The sequence below is a fragment of the Dromaius novaehollandiae genome, chromosome 1 (assembly GCF_036370855.1).
Source record: "Dromaius novaehollandiae isolate bDroNov1 chromosome 1, bDroNov1.hap1, whole genome shotgun sequence".
Classification (NCBI taxonomy): domain Eukaryota; kingdom Metazoa; phylum Chordata; class Aves; order Casuariiformes; family Dromaiidae; genus Dromaius; species Dromaius novaehollandiae.
Window position 1 is genome coordinate 141,898,044 of NC_088098.1, and position 20,507 is coordinate 141,918,550.

Sequence of the window (20,507 nt, forward strand, 5' to 3'; positions counted from 1 at the left end):
CGCAGCGTGGTCCTGCAAGGTACAAGCTGGATTCCTTCCAGATACACCTTCACTGGACGATGCACTCTCCCTAATGCTCCACCTGCCGATGATCAGTCCATGGGACCAGACAACAGCTAGTCCAAAGTAAAAAGCAAAATAAGCAAATAAAGAAACCCTGAAATGTATGTAGATTGTACATAAGGTCCTTGCAGTGACTTTTCTGTTCTGCAGACCCACCTTTATGGGTTTGCAGTGCCTGCTAACACAGACATAGTCCCTGTATATGACACAAGGCTAGAGACGGGCAACAGTTTAATTGCCTTGGTGGACTGTGGGATTTTGGATTGGCACTGGCTGTGTCTCACTGCAGGTCCACTCCTGTTTTATCGCATAACTTTTTAGTAGTTCTCATTGTACAGGGGAAATATCACCGCTTGTTTGGTTTTTAGTGTCTCAGTAAGATTCCAGTGGCACAGTGGGAAACTCAACTGTACAGATAGAGCTAGAGATTTCCTCTTGTGTAAGTGGGATCCAAAGAAGCTGTTTGTGTAGCTTTGTCTTTTCACTGCATTATTGAAACAGTACAAATGACAGCATGTGACTCGTGAGTCTATTCATTTTTAAAGGCTGTGGAAAAGGAAAATTCCCAGTAATTTCCACTTACAGTCTTACTCCCTTTTCACTGTAGCTAATTTAGCTGGTTAAAACTAAAGCTTTCATCTAGAATGCTTCCATTGTTAGAGCCAGAGACAAATCAAATTTTTTTTTTACTTCAGAAAACTCATTTTGAAGAAGCATTACTTTTTTCTACATGAAAGCGTGTAGGAAAGAAAAAGACAATGCTAATTGCAAGTCACATAGCAAAACAAATCAAGAACTCTTTAGGCTCCTTTTTATTATCATAAAATTATGTACTTTTATTTGTTTTAATAAACTAAAGCCATAGGAAAAAATGCTAAATTCATATGGTTTAAATCAAATCAGGATAAAAGCAGGTTTTTGATTTATTAATGACACATAACTAACTGGCAATCAGTGAGCTATGTATTCAGGAGATATATCAGTGATACAACAGAAAAACCACAATACCAGGCACTTACAAAAGCTGAGTAAAAAGTTACAAATTTCTGAACTTCCTTGTATAACTAATCCCCCAAAAGTCTAATCACATCCCACACCCACATGCATGTGTGTGCACATACCCCTGCACACACATACACGCACACAAACACACACACTCAGTTGCGTGCTCCCCAGCTATGCAGGTCACCAACGCCCCCCAGTGTGTGAGGGAACACCCCACGAGGCCCCCACACAACGCCACGGTGGGTGCTCATGCACTGCCCCACACGGCCACCCCCAGCTGGGCGCAGGCACCCCATGGGGGGATGCTCTGCCCAGGCTGGATGGAGGTTGCGATGCTGGGGGCGACTTCTTGCAGTGTCCAGCCCGGTTTGGGAGCTGCCCTGTTCCCACTTCCCTCTCCCGCTGCTACCAAGTGTCATGCTTCTTTCGCACGTCCTTTCTTTGCTTGCAGACAGCTTCTTTGCAGTCTTTAATTCCCTGGCTCCTGTTCAGTCCAGCTGATGGGCCTCCTCCCTCTCAGCATTGCCAGTCTGGAGCAGCTGCCCTCCCCTTCTGGGTCTCTTCTGGGCACATCTGGGTCTCCCATGCACACACAGGGGCTGCACTCATGCTCCTGTTTGTCTGCTGTTGTTATCCAGGGCATTTTGCAATGGGGGCCATGTGGACACCCTTCCAACTTAATATTTAAGGGAAGAAGTTTTGTAAAGTTGAGAAGTGAATATCACAGTTGATGCCTTTCTGTGTCATTATGTGGAAGAAAATCTTTTGTTTTCCACACTCAGCTATTGCAATTCCTTCCTTTCTTGTACTATGGTAGTGAGAAGAACTAGATTCTGGCAAAACCCTGGTCCAGGGACTTTCAGTTCACAGAATGGCCTTCAAATCATGCCATAGAGTTAAACTGAAAATATTTTTACTACACTTAAAAACATATACCTAATGGCCACAAAGGATAAATCCCCATTTCAAAATAACACTACATTCATTTTTAGTCAGGATTTTAGAGTGACACATGAACATATTTCTGTGAAATCTTCACAGTGACCATGCAAAGAAAACATTCTGTTAGCATTGTGTGTTTCTGGACAAATAGTTACTCCTTCCCTGAATTTCTTGAAATGGCTTTGAAGAAATATTTTGATCAGTATTCAGAGCATGAACATATATATAGCCTCATCAAGAAAAGACAGATTTATGAATTCATTTTGTGTCATGTGGGGCTGACACTTCACTTTGATGACTAGTTTTTAAATTAGGAAGATTTGCTTTTGCAATTAATGAGAATCAGCAGAGAACTGTGGAAACAAAAATTCTTCATTTGTCTAACATCAGATATTCATTGATTGCAGTTTCACTCAGTCACCTTTTAGTACATTTGGAAAATCACAAAGATCAACCAGCTTTAGGTTGATGCTGCTAGAAAAGCTAAAACATGTTTAGGCTCTGAATATTAATTACCATGCTGCTTTAAAGGTTACAACAGTCACTTTCTCCCAAGGAGGTCATAGTTCTGATTGAATAAAGGTTTAATTATAGAATATTATAGAACATTGCAGTGATTTGCAGCAACAAAACCAGCAAGTGGGTTATTCTTTCTTTGACAGTCCTAAAAAGATAATAAAGGCATGTGAAAAAGAGAAAAACACATCTGTGGAAAAAAAGAGGGGGGAGCAATTATGGATTAATAGTTTGTTTTTTTCCTCACTTGTACAGAAGTGAAATAAGATGTTACTGCTCTTCTAACTACGGTGGTTGCTATTATTAGAGAATTTTTTATGAGAAGGCTACATCAAATACTAGGTAATAAGGGTATGATTCATACTACTGCAAATTAAAGCAACTGTTTTGTGATAAATACAGGGGCTCGTGGGACACTCACTGACATTAAATACCTATTAATAATAGCTAATTAAATATGAAAAAGATTTTTTTTGGTGCAAGATAATACATTTCATTTAACCATGGCCAAATCTGCATGTAGAAATTTATGCCACTATAATGTAGACTATATAGCATTCCAAATTTGGAGTTTGGTCTTTATGTTACATTATTTGAGGCTGGATTTTGCATCTCATGGTAGGAATTTTACCATAGAAAACAATATAGAAATCCAGGTATGATGAAGTCTGACAGCTCTAATTTCTTCTGCTTCTTTCCTCTTGCTGTTGCTCCTCTTCCATTTCCTCTGTTTTCACTCTGTTATTGACTTTAACCTTGTGAATTTTCATTCTGCCTGTCACTAAAAAAATCATCACAGCCAGCACAAAGAAATCTGTTCCCCTATGCCAAAACAGTTCAAATGTACTGCCAGGCCTTTTTCCCCTAGGGACCTCTGGTTTCCCTTACAACCCTTCCTAGAAGCACAAAGGTGTTTTCACGGCGTGCTGAGGTGCGTTACAGGATTACAGACAATGAATCTCCCTTTCATTTCAAACCCTTTCAGCGTTTTCAGGACTGCAGATCTCCTGAGTCCTGGGGCCCTCTTCTGGAAAACGTATCTGAAGTTATATTTGACTTGGAAACACCCGTGAGTGATTCCTTGCTTTGTCTTGATAAGCAGTTGCCAGTGGTATCTAAATCTGTAGCATCTGTCTGCTGTAAGGTATTTCTAATAGACCTCTTTATTCCAGTTGTTTGATGGGAAAAGGTCTGTGGGAGTTAAAAAGAGGAGTGTAAGTACATGACTCTGTGTGGTAATTTGAACGTAGCACAAGGTCTAGACTGTGAATGATAGGCAGAGTGGGTAAGTGTAATGTTTCAGGTTAGCAGGTTTCAGAAAAACAAAATTAATCTCAGTCCTAGTCTCTTGGTCATTTTGTTCTAAGTTGCAAGACAAGCAGCAAATGTGTCATCCTTTGTTTCTAAAATCTGATAACCACAGTGCAGGAACAAAAAATAGCAGCACAGCTTTTCCTGCCATTTCCAAGGAAAGAAACAAAGCCTGATTTGTTCAGATAAAATTGTACCAAAGGCTGAAATGCTGAGGATTTACCTGCTATCTTCCTAATAAATATCCTTTGCAAAATTGCAGTGTATATTTTTCCTAGGCTTTTGCTGTTCATTTTATTTATTTTTTCTTCATCTTTCTTTTTCTATTTCTGAATGTCTATCTGTATCACAAGTACAATAGCTTATATAGCTATAGCTTATAGTATAAAGTATACGTATAATTTTGGTCCATGGAAAGAGACATTTAAATGAATATCTTAGGGAACATTGTCCTTACTGAAAGAACTCCTATCCCACTTTTTTCCTGAATGTAGTCTTTGAACAAAAAAATGTGTTTCATAAGTTTTTGTACGTTATTCGCATACAGTTATCAAATATTTAAAATCTTCAATCTCTATGGTTTCTTTGATAAAGAATTATTTCAAAGAGGAAGCAATGATTTTTCACAAAAAATCTGATCTCTGCAGTAAGAAAAAACAAACCAAAACCAAACAGCATACAGAGTGAGTTCCACTGCTTGCATTGGAGACATTTAACTAGGACTGTGACCTTTAAAAAAAAGAAGCAAAAAAAAGTCCAGAAGATGAAAAGATGGAAATAGCTGCTGTGAATATGTGGATACCCTGTAGCTAACTCTGTAGCTGGTGAACTAAAATTATCTTTTTTGCCTTACAGGTTTTCTGAGTACTGGGGATCAAGCTGCAAAAGGCAATTACGGATTGCTTGACCAAATCCAAGCTTTGCGTTGGATTGAAGAAAATATTGGATCCTTTGGAGGAGACCCAAAAAGAGTTACTATTTTTGGATCTGGGGCAGGAGCTTCCTGTGTTAGTCTTCTGACACTCTCTCACTATTCAGAAGGTAATGATCTTATGAGCAGAGCAAAGTAGTTCAGTTATGGTAAAATGATTCTTTTTAAATCTAGTGTGACCGGGTTTTTTAACATTATAGTGTAAGGCAAATGGCCATATCAGGTAGGCTCTTAGAATTATGTGAAGTCTGTAATTTTTTGTAAAATACCTCCTAGCTAGTATTCTGCATTCATATTAGTCAACATAAATTTTTTTGACATGAAAAAATAAATGCTATTATAATATAAATTTTGTGCAAAAAGTGCTATGGGCAATATACTTTTTCAGGTTTTATCACCATTCTCCACTGACTCGTCTATCAAAGAGTTTGTCGTAATTAAAATAGAAAAGGGCAGTGAACTTTTTCATTTCTTATGCATTTTTGTCTGCACTTCCAAAATGCATTTAGATGCTTTCATTACTCATTACTTAATAATGACATAACTTAATCTTATTCAAAAATAAGTTAAGCCCCCACAAGTAGTGTGTGATCCTATGCAAATGTCTTAATATTTTGATAAATGTCTGAGCTGTGGGACACATATATGCATGCATGTGTGTGTGTGTATGTGTGTATATACATATATATATATGTACACATGCACACAGCAGCAGCACTGAACCATACAGATTCCTTTGGTAAGACCAGCTCTACAAAGAATTAATAAAAGAAGACAAGACCAAAATATCTGCTGTATTTATAACCCCATGCTCTTTCTATTATATTAAACATCCAGAAATCTATGTCAGAAGGCTAAGCTGTTGCAGGCAGCAGAGCTGCTAGTAAGAGCACCTTATTTGGGAGCATGTAGAATTATCTCTGATAATTCAGTGTATTGATACAAATAGGGTGCATTAAATAACTGTTGAGTAAGCCATGCCAAAAGCAAGCAGATGGAGCAATGAAAAATTTAACTAATCGCAGCATTGAAATTTTGTAGCGTGTGCAGTAAGTAATCATCACAAAGGTATATCGACCACAGCTACTTTTCTGTATAAATGCTTCAAGGTATTTAAATTTTTTTGAAGCTTTGCTGTCTTAGGCATTTCAAGAGCTCGTCATTGGAAACTGTGTGCAGAAGAGGCCCAGGCATTTTAACTGAAGTATAAAATGGGCCATTTTAGCAATCCTACCAAGAAAAAACAGGTGGAGCAGATTCACCTGTATGCCCTAGTTGCTTTTCAATGCTCTGGTGACACAAAGAAACTCTTCTGTCTATATATCTTTGGTCAATCAGTATATTGGTACATAAAAAACAACCAGAAAGGCCCATTGAATTGAGTCTTATTCTCTTCAGAAAAACACAAATATATTTTAATTCACCACATAGGTAACGCTAGCCAAAGAAAAAATACACACACACACACACACACACACACACACATATATACACACACACACACACAAACACACATATGTATATATATATGGATGGTAATGAAAGAATGATGTCAGAGCAGAAGGCTCAAGCCTATTAATTAAATTGATTTTAACAGAGGAGATTTTTTCAAATTATGTGATGCATGGCTTCCGTGAAGGAAACGAGAGTGTGTAATTTTCCTTTGACCTGTAAACTACTGAGGAGCGCATTTATGAGAGTCATTTACATGAAGAAGAGGATATGATTGCTTGTAGCTGCCACTCCTTTAAAGAAGAAAGTTTTACAGCACTACTGCTGTGCTAAAGCTAGGGGACTTCCATTAAAGATGCAGAAAACTACATTACAAGCGTGAGTTTTGTTCTTGAAACAGTAACCTGAAACCTTCATGCTTTCTGTGCATCAAGAACAAAAGAGATTATAATTAGTAGGCTATTAGAGATGGTACAGAAAGGGAGAAGTGAGCAGAGTATACAGAAATTGAATTAAACTATAGGAATTTGCATCCTTTAGGTATCATATAATCAAAACATTCTTTGCTTAGTGAAAGATGCTTTTAATTTTTTTTTTAATATAATTTAATTTGCATTTAAACAATTTGCACCTGCAGGTTTGTTCCAAAAGGCAATCATACAGAGTGGAACAGCCCTGTCCAGCTGGGCAGTGAACTATCAGCCTGCCAAGTACACTCGGATATTGGCAGATAAAGTGGGCTGCGACATGCTGGATACCACTGATTTGGTTGAATGCCTTCGGAATAAGAACTACAAAGAACTCATTCAACAGACTATCACTCCAGCCACGTACCACATTGCCTTTGGGCCTGTGATCGATGGGGACGTGATTCCAGATGACCCTCAGATTCTCATGGAGCAAGGGGAATTCCTTAACTATGACATAATGCTAGGCGTCAATCAAGGGGAAGGTTTAAAATTTGTGGATGGCATTGTAGACAATGAAGATGGTGTTTCCCCCAATGACTTTGACTTTTCCGTCTCCAATTTTGTGGACAATCTATATGGCTATCCAGAAGGGAAAGACACACTGCGAGAGACCATTAAATTCATGTATACTGACTGGGCAGACAAAGAAAACCCTGAAACAAGACGGAAGACATTGGTAGCTCTTTTTACCGACCACCAGTGGGTTGCTCCTGCTGTGGCCACCGCTGACCTACATGCCCAGTATGGATCTCCAACATATTTCTATGCATTTTATCATCACTGCCAAAGTGAAATGAAACCAAGCTGGGCTGATTCAGCTCATGGTGATGAAGTCCCTTACGTATTTGGCATTCCTATGATTGGCCCCACAGAACTGTTCAACTGCAACTTCTCCAAGAACGACGTCATGCTCAGTGCAGTAGTTATGACATACTGGACAAACTTCGCCAAAACTGGGTATGTTTGACCTCCAGCATTCTTTTTGGTTGATAACATGCTTCTAAAATATTCAGTGTTACAGAGCAGTGTATTCAAACACTGATCTTACTATAGTATTATAGCACTATTTGGGATGCGTAAGGCAGTATGTAACTGGGTCTTATTCATATTTAATAGATTTTTAACTAGCGTGTTCCCTCAAACTATTTTCTTTCACTAGCTCAGCGAGAAGAATAATGCTCTGTACTTTTGATTCAAAAAATAAGGCAATTATTATTGAAAAAGCATGTCGCTGAGAAAAAAGGCAGCTCACTAACATGCTGAAAATCAGAGGAAATGTCTATTACTTGAAGAAGGAACTGTAAGGCAGATAGCACTTACTTGTTACAAAAATAAAGAAGTTCTTAGGGACTTTCATGGGAATGAGAACTCAGGGAAGATGTGGGTCAGAAAGACAGACATTGGAAAGATTTTTCCCTTTGAGAGTTATAAAGGCAATAAGAATTAATTCACTAGAATCAAGAAAAGTGTCAGATATAAAATATGTTTCAAAACAGTTAAAAAATTAAAATTTTAATTACCAAACCATTAAAGACATGAATGTTTTGCTGCAATGGAGTAGTAAATATCAAGGAAAGAACCCTCAAAACACCTTAATATGTAAGTCCTATTAATAACTTCTGTGCTCTAAACCTTCTTTCTGTAGCATTCTTTAAAAGAGTATTGCAGTGCTTTACTTGAACAGCAAGGGCTTTATTGTTAACCTTGAGTCTTCGGTACTGAATTAAAATAAAGATACTTGTGGCACAAAGGGGCTATAAATCTTTCCAATGAATGTTTAATGGCAGGATTGGGCTCTGGAAACTGCAGCTTTACTGCAGTGCAGTGAATGGTATGCAGCAATATAAGAAAATTTCAGCGTGCCTAGTGTTCTGACACTCAGAGGTTTCAGCAGCTCTAGCAGCCTTTAATGAACCCAAATGACATTCTAGTGAGGGAGATTTTGCAGTCTTAACAAAAAGCCAGAGCATGAACTGAGTGAAATATAATCAAATGCTTCAGGTAACTTTACAAGACAAAAAGAAACCTTTTGTTGCACTGCACGCTAGACAAGCAGGTATTACTGCATGCAGAAATCCCACCTTACTGCAACAATAGAGAACAAAGAGCAGGATGTTTAGATGTGTTTGGCAACAAGAAGTCATCAATACTGGGATGAACAAACTGAAGCGTAAAAGCTTGCTTTATGGACTAAGAATGCTGCATGCTGGCTGTATTGCAAGCGTTGAAGGATTATTTTACCATCATTCTGCCTTTATTATTATGAATGGAAAACAGGACTTCTGATTCTTAAAAAATACGTGATTGAATTATTATGGAGATATGAGATCTCCCCTGTGTCACTATTATTTACAATTCCTTTGTATTTTATATTATCTTTATACACACACACACACACACACACACGTGCACACACACACATACGTACACCTTTATATATCTTTATATTATCTGTTGTACCCTGTAGAGTGAGAAGTCATATTTAGGTGATTATTTGAGATTGACAGGAACTTCTCACAGCCCTGACTGCTACCATTACTCATAATTATAAGCAGTTTCCAGGTATTGCTACTTGAAAGCTAATTTCCGCAGGCTACACATAGCATCACCAAGTCCTCCAGCTATGAACCCATGATCATGCTACACTGAAGACGCCACAAATGCTTTGGGAGGACCATTAATCATTTCTGAAGCTTCCTCATGGCTGATATGTGCAGCAAATGGAAATGAGACAGGAATGGAACATATATTCTGTTATAAAATTGCCCCTTTACAAGTAGTCTGAAAGATGTTGCATTTATGAAAGACCTGTGACTGTAAAATTTCAGTTGTTGCAAGGAAAGGAAAAGAGCAACGCAAGGCATGTTACTTTTTTTTTTTTTGGTTTATATGAACAATGATTAATTGTTCTGGATAGTGCAAGAGAATACTTGGAGGTAAAAAATACTTAAGAGTACATTACTCTGATCCAATGGAAAAGAGAAGATTGTATCACTTCAAACCAAGAGACACAGGGGACTTCTCTGGGGTAGCTGTTCTCCTCTCTACCCTCCCACAAGCAATCTGGACTCCCTGTGCACACTCAGGTCCTCCAGCTCTCAGAAAGGTTGATATGGTTCAGGGCTCGTTTTAGTTATTATTTTATTTATTTATTGTTTCCCTTTATTCTGATATAACTTGGCTTTCTTTGTGTTTGTACCCATGGCAACATGTATAAAAAAAATCTGTTAGGTGGATGACTGCAGATTTTTAATTTATTTTAATGTGTCTAACATTATTCTAGTCTTGATGACTCTCACACAGAGGCCATATCCAGGTACTTATTGCATAAATGCTGCTTAGTTAGTGCATCTTTCTTGATGGGCTGTGCTGGGCTTTTAACTGACACACACCGCCCGCTGCTAAAAAACACACAATGTTTAATGGGCCAACTGCCAAGGCTGGGTTTGAAGGGCAGGTCAATTCCCTAAAATCACTAGGTGTCAAAGGCACAGCACAAAGCACAGTGCTTTTATTGTGTTTTACTTTGAAGTCAGTTACTGAAGCTAGCAAATAGGAGGTGACAAATAAAGTGACTGTTTAATGTCAAATGGATCGTGCTTGAAATGAATACTTAGAAGCTGCATTTTGCCAATCCTCCATTTTTTTACCTTGATAAGACTATGTTTTTTGCATTCACAATCATCTTAGCCTTTTCAAAACTATGTGTTTCTGAAAACACGCCTCAAAAGTAGGGAAGTAATTTGTTACAGAGTAGGTGTTAGAAACCACATTTGGGATATAAAAATGACATGAATATATGGCTTTTGATTCCACTGTCTGCAAAATTATATGTGACAGCTTCATTAAGAGGTGTGCTGAAAGCTTCCGTCTGCTGCCAGTAGTACAATCCTAACTGTAATGGTAATTTTGCATGCTCAAATGTTTTGTTAGTTAGGGCTGTGCTACAGCGTTCACAGGTACCTCTGTGCGGGGGGAGTGAGCGATGCGAGGTGTTTCGTGCGAACCCTTCTCAAATATTCTGCCAGTTACACTCTTAGAAGGAAGGATTTGAAGTTTCACACAATAGATATGAAGATATGCTCTCTTTAGAGGTGTCTAGTGGATTTCCGATAATTACCCTCTTTTGAGTAGATACGACATATATATGCTTTGTATTCAGTTTGGCTTTCTAATGGAAGGCTCCGTTTAACTTACAACAGTTAAAATGTATTTTCAAATCAATTCTCTGTGAACTCCTTTTTGAGACTTGCATTTCCTTTTTATGTGTCCGTCTGAAGATACCAGAGTCTCCCACGGCAAGTCTGTGTCGATCAAATGAAGCAGCGTAGCTATGGTTTGGCTTTCAGAGTAGTTACAACAGATGACTGGGAGCATGGCAAGCAGTGTGTCATGGTGATAAGTGAGGAAAGGAGGTAGGGAAAAATGTGCTCATGCACCAGTATTTCAGGCAGGAATGGCTATATCATTATTATTATTGTGATAACATGGAATATCAGGGGGAGTATGAAGAAACTCTGTACAGTTCTTTTCCACTTTTTTTTTTCCTTTGGAGAGAAAGAGGACTTCTGAAAGAAAATAAATGGTGGAGGGGTCTTTTGGTGTCTTGGAGACAGACTCGGTATGACAGACTTGCTGACTGTCTGTAACTTAAGACATTTTGTTCTCCAGTGAAGCCAAAGAATGACTCAAAAGAATGAAAGACTTTAAAGCCCGGAAGCACTAAAGTAGCAAGTCTATTGTGCTGAGTAATGGTTAATGCTGTTGTGACAGTAATAAAAGACAAATGTCATTTCAACATGCTATATGGAACTCAGGTTAAGAAAAACTTCCTAAGATTTCTGTCATTCTTCTGGTGCAGATACCATCTGCTATAAAATACTTAGTTCCCTCATTTTTCCCTATGGGTGAGCTACTAATTTACCATGTGAATAGGAATGTTTGTTGCTCTTCAATCAGCGTACATTGCAGACACGTTTATTTTATACCACTTGAGAAAAAATCAATGCTTTGAATGTAAACTTGTGTAGCCCACGAGGTGTGAATTAAATGACGATAAACTGCAACGTGTTAAATTGAGCAAAATCTGTGCAGATTGAAAGTGGAAAAAAGGGATAAGTGAAATCAGGTGATTTTTCACGTTAATAAGAAAACACCTTAGATAAAACAAGAAGGACCATTCACATTTATTGAAGGCATATTCACTACTTAAATATCATAGTGGGGGCATTTCTTGATAGAGAAACTATTTAAATGAAATTATCTAGGTGGTAAAAATAAATAATCAGAGGGCCAAATGAACAACCATAACTAACAATTTTGTTATAGCAATTGAATGAAGAAAAAGAATGCCCCCTTCCAACTGATGGGATTGGGAACCAAGTTATCTTGTTCCTCTGAGAGCCGTTAGTGGAGGAAGTACAGAACTGAAACTATATTGTTCAGGTTATATTTTTATCAGTATGATTTTCTGTGGGATTTTAGAGGATGATCTTTTTTCTGTGATTACATGCTTGAGCCTCAAGAATGGCCAGAACTTCAAACGTGCTGTGAGGGGCTAAAAATAGAAACAGGAAAGTTATAGTTCAGATGGGAGATCAAAATTATTGGCAAACAGCTAACTGGATAGAAAAAATGGTTATGTACATCTGTGGTCTATGTCTATCTATAATACCAGAAAAGTATTCAGAGTAGGATAAACTGTACTACATCCCAAGAAAAAGACATAACACATCATAAGTCATAATAACCTCATGTTTTCATGAACTTTCACCATAAGCATGGAGGCAGACCAAAGAAGGTAAAAATCTTTTATTTATATCCACTGAATAATTCTCGTAAATTATCATTGATCTGCAAAACCAACATCTGTGAACTATTAGATCCTGTGTCTAGGACTGGACTTAATTATTCCATTGCCTTATGAAAAGAATACCTTCAGCTACCTATCTTCCAAATTCAGAGAGCTAATATTCAGACCATTTATTCAGTTATTAACTGAATATGTCAACTTTATAGTTCATGTCAACTGTAGAGTTCTCCTGCCCTCAGCAAAACAATGATATGTGTGTAGGACTGGCTGATTTTGTTTCTTGCTCCTTCCTTCACTGAGCAGCTTCATGCCCACATGTAGCCAGGTAAAGAAACCCTGAAATAGAAGACCATCCTTATGTATATATAATTTTTTCTCTTGTACTTACTTGAAGGAGGTGGCAATATTATTGGCAACTCCTAGTAGATACTGTAAAAAAGGAGAGGTGGAGGCCCAGAATGAGAGAGAGGGAAAGGAAAAGGAAGTTGATATTTATTTGTTTTGTGGTCTGTTTGTAGGGAAGGGAATGTTGATTTCAAAGCCATTTAGTTGCTAAAATCATTACCTGCTTTCCTTTATAGAGGGACATGAAAAAAAGTGAAGTGATAAGTCTAAGCATTCCAATGCTTTCAATTTTGGCAAAAGACAAATCTGTGGGGCCACGATTACTCCTTTCATTCTCGTGTACCTCCACCTACGGAAGGAGAAGGGGGAAGCCAGTGATCAAGACACAAAACTCATTAAACTGAGTGCTCACCTTTTTCATCTCTCTTTTTGTCTAAAAAAACCCTCATTTACATACGGCAGCTTAATTTATATGTCTTCTACAGGACTCTTCCTAGAGTCTTTAGACTTAGGAAATAGAATAGCAAGTGCTTAAGTCATGGGTAGAATATATGAGAGGTATTTTGTGCTGTAACACTTCCAGGATTTTGAGTTTCTGACAAGAAAAATGATTTGTACTTTGACAATCAACTTGATTTTTTCTTTGTTTTAGAATTTATGTGTTGAGCTCAAAATTACTACAGTAGATATATTGTACTGGGCCAATATCTTCTCTGGATTTACCAAATCCTCTTGTCTGTTCTTTGAGAACAGAAGAAATACTTCTATTTTTTTTTTTCCTGAATGCAGGTTAGAATCCCTCAAAGCAGCAACGTATTGAAATTTGCTGCTGTACTGCTTGGGACTGGCTGTTACTCCCCAGCTTCAGCCAGTACGAACAATTACTATGAAATTAAGTTTTGTTCAGAATATGCAGAATTTGACTAATGATTACTACTTAAATAAAGTAAAATAAAATAAAAGTCATAAAAGCATAGCCACAGTTCTGAAATCCCCAGTTTATACCTTCTTCAAATGTATTTGATGCAGTATAATAGGAAAAAAGATAAATAAAACACAGTACCAAAATTAAATAGGAAGAGAAGTCTTTCTTTAACTCAATAAAACTGAAATATAAATTCTTTCAACTAAATATGTTAGTACAGGAATCATTAAATTATTAAAGCCAAACTACCATATTGGCTTAAGAATTAAGGAACAGCTCTTTATGAACAGCAAAGGAACACTGAACTAGGTAATCATGCTCAGGAGCATTTGGAAACAGAAAAAGAAAAAAACTAAAATGCTTTAAAATTTGTAGGACTGAGTATTGGAATTCCCATAACATAGATAACAGTATATTAGAAAAAAAGGAAAATATTAGAATCATTTTCACAAGAAATAAACTAATGCATATGGGAATGGAATAGAGAATGGAAAGTTCTCAGACTAATGTACAGAAAATGAATTATATACTTTCAGTACAATATATTACAAAGTCCAAAATATATGCTTTGTTGCAAGAGAAGATTCAAACTCATATACAACAGAATATTAAACTATTACACTTATTTTTATGCTTGTATATTTTTTCATGCCCAGGGAAAAGAATATTTACATAAGATTTACATAGATTATAAGGATAGATACACCTTAACCACATTTAAATACTTTTTGTGCCATTGGTTTGCTTTATTCTGAACCTACAAGAAAATAAAAAAAGGGAAAGCATAGTTTGAATTAATATTTACCAATCTTGAAATTATCTCTCCACTTCTGTACTGTACTAATCTTATCTCCACTACTTAACTTTTATAAAACTCACCTCAACTATTATGTTTCTCAGTCTTAGATGAGACAGACTTAAGGCTCGCTGAATATAGTTATTTAGTACCATTGAACGCCCTGAACGTTGAAATAGCAATCTCTTAATGCAAACGATAGAAAGATTTGCAACATACAAATAGTTCAAAAGCTTTTCCCTCAGATAGATAGCTGAAGGAAGGACTGCTAATAGTTCCATCAAGAAATACAAATAGCAGTGGTTCCCAGTTACCTGCATTAGTTCTGCTACTTCATGTCTTTAAGTGTTTATGTAATATACATATGAAATCCTAAACTGGTATAAATTCTCATGGTCACATGGATTGTTGACATTGCCATAGAGATTAGATGCCCATATTTACTACTCACGGCAATGGTACCTTAAATAAGAAAGCTAATGTCAAATCTTGAGAAGAGCTGAACCTACACCTTTATGAACCTCACCTATACCTTTGGGGAAGTAGCTTAGTACCTCTCAAAGATTGTTTCAGAGTATGAGACTCAAAGGCAATCATAAAAACCTGAATGAGCTTTTAGGAGCTGAAACATTTTTTTCCCCCCTGTTTTCAGGTAAAGAAATGTCATAGTGTTTGAGATTTGTTGTACAGTAAGTAATTATTTGTTAATATATTAACTTCTGTTGTAAAGTATGGGAGATCTTTTTTTTAACTTCTGTTTCTAGATTGGGTTAATTACAGCATAAAGTGTTAACTCTAGGACATTTTTTTAATGTGATTATAATATTGCTTGTTTTTATTTTTGTAGAGATCCAAACCAGCCTGTTCCACAGGACACAAAGTTCATCCACACAAAACCCAACCGCTTTGAAGAAGTGGCCTGGTCCAAATACAATCCTAAAGACCAGCTTTATCTGCATATTGGCCTGAAACCCCGAGTTCGTGATCACTACCGAGCAACAAAAGTTGCTTTCTGGTTGGAGCTTGTACCACACCTTCACAACCTAAATGAAATATTTCAGTATGTTTCCACAACAACTAAAGTCCCCCCTCCTGACATGACATCATTTCCTTATGTTACCCGACGTTCTCCTGGTAAATTGTGGCCAGCCACCAAACGCCCAGCGATGACACCAGCCAACAATCCCAAACATTCAAAGGACACCCATAAAACAGCTCCAGAGGATACGACAGTTCTGATAGAAAACAAGCGAGATTACTCCACAGAGCTGAGTGTCACCATTGCCGTGGGGGCCTCCTTGCTGTTCCTCAATATTTTAGCATTTGCTGCATTGTACTACAAGAAAGACAAGCGGCGTCACGAGACTCACAGGCGTCCTAGCCCCCAGAGGAACACAACCAATGATATTGCACACATACAAAATGAAGAGATTATGTCGTTGCAGATGAAACAGCTGGAGCACGACCACGAGTGTGAATCGCTGCAGGCTCACGACACACTGAGACTCACCTGTCCGCCTGACTACACCCTTACGTTGAGAAGGTCCCCGGACGACATTCCACTCATGACTCCCAACACCATAACCATGATTCCAAATACATTAACAGGCATGCAGCCTTTGCATACTTTCAACACCTTCAGTGGAGGACAAAACAGTACAAATTTGCCCCATGGACATTCCACCACTAGGGTATAGCTCGGCTCTTCCCCCTCTACTCTCACAAGCCGCTTGGAAGAAAGAAAAAAGAAAAGAAGAAAAAGAAGAGAAAAAAGAATAATACCATCCATAGAACATCTTGTCAAAATATAAAGTAAAAACAAGTAAAAGAGAAGGACAGTCATTGTTTTCTTACTGATCCTTCCCATAGAAACTCTCTGATATTAAAGATCAGCCACAAACCCTGTGAAATGTGAAACGTGTACATTGCTGTTACGATACTGCTTTAAGATCTCAACCACTTTGATTGAAAGTTGAGGCCAGAAGAAGTCATTTAAAATGATGTTTTGAGTGTAACAGGCAAAGCAGAATCTTCTGGAACACAGAGCCAGTGACTGTACAGGTGTTTTTTTCTTTTTAATAAATAAAATTTAAAAAAAGTTCTTTATGTGCCATACCATGAATGGCCCTTGTTAAAACAAAGACATCACCATGGGCTTTTACCCAGCATATGAAGCTGTAATCCAGAAAGGGAAATGGGATTTTATTATTAAAAACAAAAAAGAAAAAAAAGAGGAGGACTGACTATGCAGTAAAATACGTATAGTTCTGTGCAAAGAGATGACTTGCCAGCCTGAACTATATTTAAAGAAACTTTGTAAAAATGTACATAGCTGTGAGTTTAAAAACAAAAAAAGAAGAAGCTTTTATTGATGTTTTCAGTTTGAAAAGAGCTTTTAGAAAGATTGTGCATTCAGTTGTGACCTATGTGTATATACATTCGTCATATCACCTCTGTTTCCTCCAGGCCCAAAGGAGGATTTTCTTCTTAATTACTAGAGGTAAACAAAGACATCAGGTTTTCTAACGTTTCATTTATACCAGGCCATGGCGTCATGCAGAGGATACAATTGTCTGTGTGACCTGCATACTTCTCTTACAGGTTACACTAGTGCATGTTAAAGCATTCATGGGAGATTGTTGTTCTTTTCCTAAATGTTTTTTTTTTCTATAATTTAATTTCGTGTTAGCCTTCATGAAATTGCAACACAGCAATGGATCAGAAAATGGAAAAAAAAATACAATTGCTATTTTAAGCTTGTTGAACTGAACCAAGAAACATCCAATAATATATATTCAAAGAGTCCAGTTTGTAGTTCTTGATTATTGTGATATATTAGGAAGAGTTTTGTGCCCTGACAAAAGAAAAGAAAGCCTGCCTTTTGGTCAGCCTTTTCAAAGGAAAATTAGCTCTATATTCACCAGCAGCTGCAGAAGAATCTGAGCTGAGAAAGCTCCTTCTCAGCTTTGCTAAATGAGGGGAAAAATGCAATATGAAGGTGGGGAAATGGTGGGTTGGTTGGTTGTCTGTTTTTTAAAGTGTTTAGAAATGATCAGTGCGTAAAGAACTACTCTGCCCAGTATTTTGTTTTTGTGCTTGAAAGCACACCTGTCAGAAAATACTGTTTTTGCTGATCTGTTATACAGCAGTCCCATAGTAAGTGAACATAAGGAGAGAGAAGCAGAGAGATCACTGGGTGTTCTACATCTGAACATGACGGCAAATTCCAGAGAGCATCACTGTCAGGAATGGCAAAATTGGTAGCTGATTATTCCCTTCCACCCTTCCTTAACTTGAAAAGTAAGGGCCAAGCAGAGCTATCCAACAAAGAACTTAGCAGTTTCATTTAAACAGCTGATTTGAATGTGAAAAGCTAGAAATAGGTTCTCACAAATGAAGATTGCTTTATATTTTGTCTTAGAAAGTTACTGCGTCATCAAGAGAGAGTAACCAAAGATATTTGAACAAAATTGGTCTGCACTTGAACATGATTATCCCAGATGTATTTTGTATTATTAATTCACGACTAAGCTGCATCAATTATCATATGTCCCATACAGAATCTAACACAAGATGCCTTGTACCTCATTTTGTTTTCTATTCTTTTTGTTTTTTAATAAAAGGCTTTGGAATAGTCATCCCAAAAAATGAAATCGTAGACGAGGTGATTCACTGAGGTCTATTCATCTGCACAACTCCCTTATTATAGCAGGCAGTAAAACATATTCTGAAAGAAAGAAATAAAAAGCAAGTTAATGACATGATAAAAATAGAAGTGGCTGATATAATTGTGTATATGTGATAAACGTACATTACCCCTGACCTGGATGATCAGGTTGAAATATGAAGAAGCAGCAAGCCCAAAGTACAAGTAGTAGCGAATGGAAAACTGTCTTTTTCACTGATCCATCACATCATGTTGATTAATGCTGACTCTATACCAGGCCATTTCCACTACCTATGTAAAGCCTCAGCTGAGATCCAGCAGTTCATAACTCTTAAAAAAAAAAAAAAAAAAAAGGAAAAAAAAAGGAAAAAAGAAAAAAGAAAAAAATAGTCAATGATGCTTAGCATCATAATCAGTTGGGTATGTTTGTAATGTGAATTACGGTATTTGTTTAGTACTTCCAATTGTCTTCTGCTAGCAATATGTACAGTACTGTGTCAGGCTTGTGACATTTGGGTTAAAAGAAAAATCCTGTAAATGAATGATTTTAGCTTTTAAAAGCAATTACAATCAAGTTGATTTAATAATTTAATACATCTCGACCGATGTATGATTTATAAAAGGAACAGATTTATAGGATCTTCATAGAATTCTATAATAATGATATCAAAACATACTTTGCAAACTGTAAAAGAAAAAGTACTTTCCCAGGCTTACTTTCTTGACCTTAAGAGGCACGCAGGGTTTAATGGTTTCTTTTGTTATTGTTTTGCAATTTTTTGGTTTTTTGCCTTAAGTAATGATAGAAGATATATATGGCTGGACACATATGTATAAACTTTTCAGCAGCATTTTTAATAATAAAATATCACAGTATTTTCTAATGCTTTGTGCAAAGAACTACGTGTTCATCCTTTTTTGTAGAAAATCTTTCAGAGGTGTGCTTTCTCCCCCATCCCCATTTCTTTATCTAATGTAAACGATGCCTTGACACAGAGTATAAAAATGTTAAAGTAACAGAGGTTGCACTTTTAAGTTATTGAGTTATCATGGCTTTCATAGCTCTATAAACCTGCCAGTAAAAGGAAAGAAGCTCAGACAATGAGGATATAAAAGAATAAGCTCCATATATTTATTACCTGTATGCACTGCAACTCCCATTGAACAAATGATTTAATTGTTCTGTTAGTATTTTCTATAGCACTGAAAGAAAGCTTAGGTAAGCCGCTTCCCATGTTAGTGTATAGCTTAGCAGCTGAAAAACGTATCTTCCAAATTAAGGAACAGAATAATTCAGATAAGTATAATGCATTCAGTCTCCACAAGTAAATATACTTTCATTTTATATTTAAAATTTAGATAAATAAAAAGTTTTGTTAGAAAAAATATGTAAGAGTAGCAATATAAATTTGTTACTCATATATATTTAAGGGATCTACATATTTTGCAGGTATGTGAATGTCTTTCTTCCTTTAAGTTGAGCAGGCAATTATAGTTTCTTCTTTTATGCTGTTAAATTCCATTTATCAGCCAGGCTTCATTTCACTGGAAAGTTACATAGACATTTTAGTGATTTGGGTTGGGTATTGTTTGCTTTCTGTAACTATTCTGTTGAATAGAGGTACTAACAATAATGTTTGATGAATTTTGAGCATATTATTGAAGAGTATTTGCAAAAAGCAAATTCTAAATGATTCATATCAGGCTTTTGATATGAAAAATCAAGCTTTTGAAATAGAAACGTATTATGTGCCTACTGACCTAATCAAACAGCTTGAATTTTGAATATTGAATTTGTATATAGAGCTTTTGCAAATAAACTGCAGATTTAGAACTGTTCAGTAAATATGTTTAATTACAGTTACACTCAGAAAATTCACAGCTTGCTTTGAGATAATTCATACACAAGAAAAGAGGCTACAATTGTGTCATTTCTGTGAACTGTTCACCTTAATTGCTGGGTGAACACAATAAATCACTTTCTTTTCAGTTAATCAGTTTCACATTAAAAAAGAAAAAAAGTCAGAAGTTTGTTCTTGCTAACTAAATATTGTGTTGTTTCCTTTCTTTTAATGCCTGAATATAAATCTGCAGATTAGCGTGTTCCTATTTGCACTTTGCTGAGAGTATTACAATTTATTGGTATTTAATATCACTTAAAATCATATGAAATAATACCATGACAATTATGTGCTTGTCTCAGATTTGTGGTTTTACATCTGTATTGTTTCTTGTCAACTGTTTCTCATATTTTTATCTACAGCTGTTTGAC

The 20,507-nt window shown here is 36.7% G+C and overlaps 1 protein-coding gene across 3 annotated transcripts in view; it reads left to right on the top strand.

Annotated features, from left to right (window-relative positions):
• The window catches only part of NLGN4X (neuroligin 4 X-linked), a 189,182-nt gene extending 169,113 nt beyond the window's left edge, over positions 1-20,069 (top strand). For all 3 annotated transcript variants that reach the window (XM_064500995.1, XM_026107829.2, XM_026107831.2), the window contains 3 exons: positions 4,693-4,878; positions 6,858-7,647; positions 15,416-20,069. In XM_064500995.1, coding sequence (XP_064357065.1) covers positions 4,693-4,878; positions 6,858-7,647; positions 15,416-16,265 — 1,826 coding nt within the window. In that variant the 3' untranslated portion in view covers positions 16,266-20,069. The remainder of the gene's footprint in view (positions 1-4,692; positions 4,879-6,857; positions 7,648-15,415) is intronic.
• Positions 20,070-20,507: the final 438 nt, after the last annotated feature.